The 6,740-nt window shown below is 43.2% G+C and overlaps 1 protein-coding gene across 1 annotated transcript; it reads left to right on the top strand.

Moving 5' to 3' along the window:
• The first annotated feature begins 208 nt into the window (after window positions 1-208).
• SNAI2 (snail family transcriptional repressor 2) lies at window positions 209-3,951 on the top strand. The gene is made up of 3 exons (XM_068158797.1): window positions 209-487; window positions 1,036-1,581; window positions 2,519-3,951. Exons 1-3 carry the CDS (start codon window positions 409-411, stop codon window positions 2,698-2,700), a joined length of 807 nt encoding a protein of 268 aa, XP_068014898.1. The 5' UTR covers window positions 209-408; the 3' UTR covers window positions 2,701-3,951.
• Window positions 3,952-6,740: the final 2,789 nt, after the last annotated feature.

The raw sequence follows: 6,740 nt of genomic DNA, 5'->3' as shown, positions 1-6,740 counted from the left end.
GCTCACAGCTGTCTCCAGCGGGAGGAGCTGAAACCTGAACCAAACCCTCCGAGCAGAGATTGGATCCCTCCCGCCAGCAGCCGGAGAGCCCTCCCAGAAAAACAGCCTGTTTGGGAAAGTGCTTGAGAACATCCCGAAGTGATTGGAGGAGCGGAAAACCCTTCCCCCTTGCACCTGACCTGTGGGTATTTACGGCTCCTTTCAAGGCGCCTCTGCACTGCCACTGCCCAGCCGCGGCGGGCGGACCGAGTGGGGCTGGCGATGCGATAGGGACCCACGCGATAGGGACCGGTGCGCTAGGGACCGATGCGCTCGCCCTGATCGCACGGCGTGTGAGCTGCGCACCGGCCAGCGCCGCTACACCCACCCGTGACAGCGCCTGGGCGAAGGACAAACCCTGCCTCCAAAATGCCACGCTCCTTCCTGGTCAAGAAACATTTCAATTCATCCAAAAAGCCGAACTACAGCGAGCTGGACACTCATACAGGTAACAAACCGAAAGGCAGTGGCTGCGGTCCGTGCGTGGCAGCGATGAGGAGGGGTGGGATTGCTTTGCAAGCTTCCTTCATTGCTAGCTCTTTTATTATTACTATTATTATTTTCCTTTTGCTTGCAAGGAGGGAGTTCTGAGAAATATGTCAATGCTGCCCAGAATGAATCATAAAAGTTTGCTCATCCACTTAAGTTGCTTAGAGAGGATTTGGAGTTTTCCTGTTCTGTATCTGCTTCTGGTGGAAACGAAACTTTTGTACAAATCCCTCAGGAAGTTTCACTGCTTCATTGTATCAGACTGCACAGATTTAGAGGCAGCATGCTGCTTTGAAGAGACTCTCCAGCTGCGATTTGCCTGTTGCAGGGCACTCTCTCTCCTCATCAGAATATATGTATGAAATAGTATTTCCTTAATCCTCTTTATATTCAGATGAACACACTGAGTGTTTTAGTTATGCACCTTTTAATCCTCAAAATGTACATTTTTCTGTCTTTTGAAATACTTTTTAGTTCTCTTACCTTAAAATTTTCTTCTTTCTCCAGTGATTATATCCCCATACCTGTATGAAAGCTATCCAGTCCCTATCATACCACAGCCAGAGATCCTGAGCTCAGTAGCTTACAATCCCATTACCGTGTGGACTACAACCGGGCTGCTACCATCTCCATTACCCAGCGACCTCTCTCCACTTTCTGGATACCCCTCATCTTTGGGAAGAGTCAGCCCACCTCCACCTTCTGACACCTCCTCCAAAGATCACAGTGGTTCAGAAAGTCCAATTAGTGATGAAGAAGAGAGAATCCAGTCCAAGCTTTCAGACCCCCATGCAATCGAAGCTGAAAAGTTTCAGTGCAGTTTATGCAACAAGACCTATTCAACTTTCTCTGGGTTGGCCAAACATAAGCAGCTGCACTGTGATGCCCAGTCTAGGAAATCATTCAGCTGCAAGTACTGTGACAAGGAGTATGTCAGCCTGGGAGCACTTAAGATGCACATCAGGACCCACACGCTACCTTGTGTCTGCAAGATCTGCGGCAAGGCTTTCTCCAGACCCTGGCTACTTCAAGGACACATTAGAACTCACACTGGTAAGAACAACCTCTACAAATGCACTCTCTTGTGGCTGTAACACCAGGATGGCCTTTTGCTATTTTTTTGTTTTCTCCACAGGTGGAAAATCCAGCAGTGTTGCTTTACTAACCTTGAAATGCATCTGCAGAATTTCAGATGTTTTACTGAAAGGATAAATTCCCCCCTCGTGTGGTGTGGAGGGGTGGTGGTGGTGGGGGAAAGTCTCACAACCTTAGGCCAGATACTGGTATGAATAAAAAATGCTCCCTTAGCAATTATAGGACAGTTCAGCCCATTTCTGCTAGCTGAAGGTTTTGCTCTAAGGATTTTTTTTCTTAACTTCCAGCCTTTGGGATATTGCTAACTTTGAGAATGTTCCAATCAACTCTGAAAGCAAGCAGCAAACCCAGGGAGGCAGTGCATGAGGGGCTGCTTTTTGACTTCATAAGCAGCTGGCATATGCTATCTCAAGTCCTTAAGACTTAGAGAAACACATCACCAAATCAGGGAGATTTTTTTTCCTGCTGAGGCAAAAACTTAATTTTTAATAGAACAGTAGATGGAATGGAATGTCTGTGCAGTTGTTTGCAGCTTTTCAGTCAAAGCTCTCATCCCCAGTAATTCAGACAGCATTATGCAGAAAAAGTTCTAGGAAAACATTTGAAAATGCTGGGAGGAGCCCGAGTGAAGTGCACTGCCTGCACCTGCAGATGCACAAGGTGTCAGCAGCTTGTCTCTGGAGGCTGCACTTGGTATACTCTGAACCCTTCATGTACAGTCAGCAGTGCTGAAAGCTGCTGTGTCTGTGCCCTGATTAACCTTTTATTGCGCATTCTTTCTTGTAACAAACCCTTTCTGTTTGTTTCTTAGGATAAAAGCTGGTTCTACCTGAACTAAACGTGTCCTTCTATTTTAACCCTTTGTCCTATTTTTCTCTTGATGTTTCCATTTTAGGAGAGAAGCCGTTTTCCTGTCCTCACTGCAACAGGGCTTTTGCAGACAGATCCAATCTGAGGGCTCATCTGCAGACCCACTCGGATGTGAAGAAATACCAGTGCAAAAATTGCTCCAAAACTTTCTCCAGAATGTCTCTTCTGCACAAACACGAGGAATCTGGCTGCTGTGTAGCACACTGAGTCATGCAGTCAATGTTTACCTGGACTCGATGCATTTCTCCACTCCTGTTCCAAATGATAAGTGGAAATCCAAAGGTGTTTTCTCATCTGCTTTTCAGCCAAAAAAAAAACCCCAAACAAACCCAAAAAAACCCAATCCACCCCAAAACAGCACCAAACAAGCAAACAGACATAATAGTGGAAGAACTTAGGATGTCAGTAGAAATGAGCTTTAAGTAGTTTCTGTTCAGCCACACACCCGCATTCTCAAGTGGGAGTTCTGAAGTATGGGGAAAGACACCATGCATGACATTTCAAGTAGCTCGAAAGGAAGAAGCATTATCAGCTTTCTCTATAGAAGAAACCAAATGTAGGTCGTCTTTTCTTGCTTAGAAAAGGCTGCAAAGTTCCCAATACATTCCTGCCAAGCCATTTCAACCAAAGAGACAGTATTTTTAAGGGGGACTCTTAAGGAAAACACTACCCAAGTGAATTTTTTGCTAGACACCATTTTATCTCAGGTGCCTTAAGATAAAGACGAAAGTATGCCGAGTTTACCTTAGCAAATGTTTAATGTTATTCATTGCTGTGTTTTTTATTTTATTCCACAAGAAGCCAAGGCCTTCTTTAATGACCTGAAATGCTTTAAATCTGCCTAATTAGGAAGGAGAAAAAAAAAAAACCAACCCAAAACCCAAACCCAACACATGTCAAAGAATGTACGAAAAGTCGAAAGCCACGCACGAACCGCATGTGCCTTTTTTTAGAAGAGGAGGAAAAAAACCCAAACCAAGACAAGACTGTAGCTTCAAACATTCCTGGTGCATGCTTGACCACCTTTTAATGTGGGAATAGTTCCTCTAAACTTTAATATTATTATTTTTTAATGAAACAAACAAAAAAACCAACGGGAATAAGTGCAAGAGAGGGGGTTCACGGGAGTCTGACCATGAATATTTCTCTTCTTCTTTTACTTTAAATGCACAAAGGAAATGCAATATTTTCAGCATTACCCCTCCAAGTGCCTTTTTTTTGTTGTTGTTGTTGTTGTTTTCTCTCCTTTTTTTATTATTGATGATGATGATGATGATTTTTGTAAAGTATGTGGACATAATGTAAATAGTTTTATTTTTATATGACTGAATGTGTCCGGGATGAAAGCGAACTGTTGCCTATAGCAGCACCTCCTATAGATAACTTGAAGAAAGTGTGAAGTGGGATTTATGTTGTTTTCTAGCCACCCCTTTTTTTTTTTTTTTTTTTTTTTTTTTTTTACAATAAACATGGTTGTTTTTTTTTTTAAGTTTTGCTCTTGTGTGTGCTGATTGAAGAAAACCTCAGAAGATAGCAGGCAGTGAGAGGATCGGGGGGGAATGGAAGGAAGCCGGAGGAGGTGGGGAGATTCAGACTAGACGTGAGGAGGAAGTTCTTCACCGTGAGAGTGGTGAAGCCCTGGAAGGGGTTGGTCAGGGAGGTGGTTGAGGCTCTGTCCCTGGAGGTGTTTAAGAGCAGGCTGGATGAGGCTCTGGCCAGCCTGATCTAGTGTGGGGTGTCCCTGCCCATGGCAGGTGCGTTGGAACTGGCTGATCCTTGTGGTCCCTTCCAACCCTGACTGATTCTATGATCCGTGTCTGGTTTATCAGGAAAATGCATGTGTTGCTACATGACCACATGAAGAGGAGAGTGAATCTTGGATACAAATCCTTACCTCACAAATATTGGACATTAGAGATAAATGTATTCCTTGCATTTAGAATATAGAATATAGAATAAACCAGGTTGAAAGAGACCTTCAAGGTCATCGTGTCCAACCCATCAACCAATCCAACCCACCTAAACAACTAAACCATGGCACCAAGCACCCCATCAAGTCTCCTCCTGAACACCTCCAATGATGGTGACTCCACCACCTCCCCAGGCAGCCCATTCCAATGGGCAATCACTCTCTCTGTGTAGAACTTTTTCCTAACATCCAACCTAAACCTCCCCTGGTGCAGCCTGAGACTGTGTCCTCTTGTTCTGGTACTGGCTGCCTGGGAGAAGAGACCAACATCTGCCTGTCTACAGCCTCCCTTCAGGTAGTTGCAGAGAGCAAAAACGTTTAGAATAAACCTTTAGAATAAACCAAACCAGGTTGGAAGTGACCTTCAAGATCATCGTGTCCAACCCATCAAATAACATTTAAAACCATACAGAGCACTCCTGCTCTAACACACTGTCACTTTTTTTTTGCTGCTGACAGGAGTGTGAGAGCATTGTGAAATAGAGTTGATCAAAAAAACACCCCATTTAAAATAAACTTTCTTTTCTTGCATTTCAACAGTTGCAAAGGATGCTGTTAGAGCAACCTGATTATAATGCTTTTCCTGAAACTGACATTAAGAAGTCTGGGACTGATCCAAAGTTCATTAAAGTCAGCGTAGCCTTACAAGAGCTCAGTAACATTTGCATGATGCTCTTTTAAAGCAGTAGCCAAGTTGCAGTGTGATATATTTTATATGGCCATCTCAGAGAGATTAAAGATATTTTCATTAAATTATCTTCCCTATCACAGCTGTCAAGTGCATGTATGATGCCTATGTATCAGATAATATATCACAGGAAAGAATTATTCAGTAATAAAAGGTAGAAATATTTTACTTCAAGATAATTTGACTAAGGACTCCAAGATGTGAACTACAGCAAAGCATTACACCACCAGCAGAGCATGTCTCATCAGCACTGACTGGTGCAAAACAACACTGGTCTCAACTGCTAACAAAGTGCAATGCTACCAAACAGATAAGCACTAGCTGGCACCCAGTCTAAAGACTGCTGTGTCTACATGAGGGTACCAGCAGGAGCACATAATAGCAAAACAACAATTCCAAGGGTTCAACAGGAGTGATACTGATGGGTAAACACAAGAGGCAAATTTCTTCCCCAAGAGTGCATTTCAGCAAGAGCAGGAGCAGAGCACACCTGCCTTGCACATCCTCCAGCTGAGTCTTGCAGGGGAGTGCTTCAGCAGGGCTGTACTGGAGGAACATAGGCAAGAGGAACATGACAGAAGTGTTGTACTATTTCTCCACAGGAAACATGATACTGAACAAAAATCAACTCAAACAATTATTTTTTTCTTTCTATTCTCCAAACACCTTCTGACAAAATCTCAAGGTTATGACAATGATTCCTGAGGACCTGTTAGATTTCTTTGTAATTATCTTTTTTGTTTTTCCAGGAAGTAGCCCAAGAGTTCAAGAAGGGTAGGATGAGTGGGAATTTGTGAGGTAACATTTCAAAATGAACACATGAAGGCATCAAATACCCTTGAAAAATTTCATGTGGTTACTGTATTGATTTGCACTTCCATGTCATTTGCTTTGAAGTTCTCGGGCTCCAGCAGCTCTTTGTGCAGCTTTCCCTTCCCAGAGCAAAGTTTACTGGAGTATGAATGAAGTTCTGGCAGTCAACAGCTACTTGTACTGTCAAAGTTCTAGGTTTGCTCTCCTGTGTCATGTCACAAAAGCTGTTCCATTGTTTTAATTCACACTTTAAATTCTCTACGCCCATAGTAAATGAAGTAGCATAAGAGGTTGACTTCTTGAATGAGTGGAAATGCTACTGTTGTCCTTAAGGGAAATCAGATGAAAACTTCATCAAAATACAGTATGCTAAACCAAACACAAGTGGAACTGGTCTGATTTGGAGATGACAATTAAGATATGCTACTTTGCATGCCTGTAACACCTGTACTCATAAAACACAAAGATGGGAAAGGCCAGAAGCTCTTCTGGCTCATCTGTTTAACTGAAGCAGAGTGCTCTATCACAGATCCCTAGCTCTCTGTCCAGTTGCAGCATAAACTTCCCAGGCAGCTGAAATTCTCTGATTTTCCTGTGAGACTGCTTTCTGTTTGCTGTCAGAACATTTTCCCCAAACATTTTTCCTTAATAGTTTTACCTCATTACTCTAGAAATGCCCTTCTCTACCTACACAAGCTCCTTACCAATGTGAATTGCATCTTGTCCTGAGCCATTGGTGGATGACTCCTGTGACTTTCTTGAAAGATGAGGGAAAAT

The sequence above is a fragment of the Melanerpes formicivorus genome, unplaced genomic scaffold, assembly GCF_026170545.1.
Source record: "Melanerpes formicivorus ecotype bairdi unplaced genomic scaffold, bMelFor1.0.p_v2 SCAF_42, whole genome shotgun sequence".
Taxonomy (NCBI): Eukaryota; Metazoa; Chordata; class Aves; order Piciformes; family Picidae; genus Melanerpes; species Melanerpes formicivorus.
This window is presented reverse-complemented; position numbering and strand designations above follow the sequence as displayed.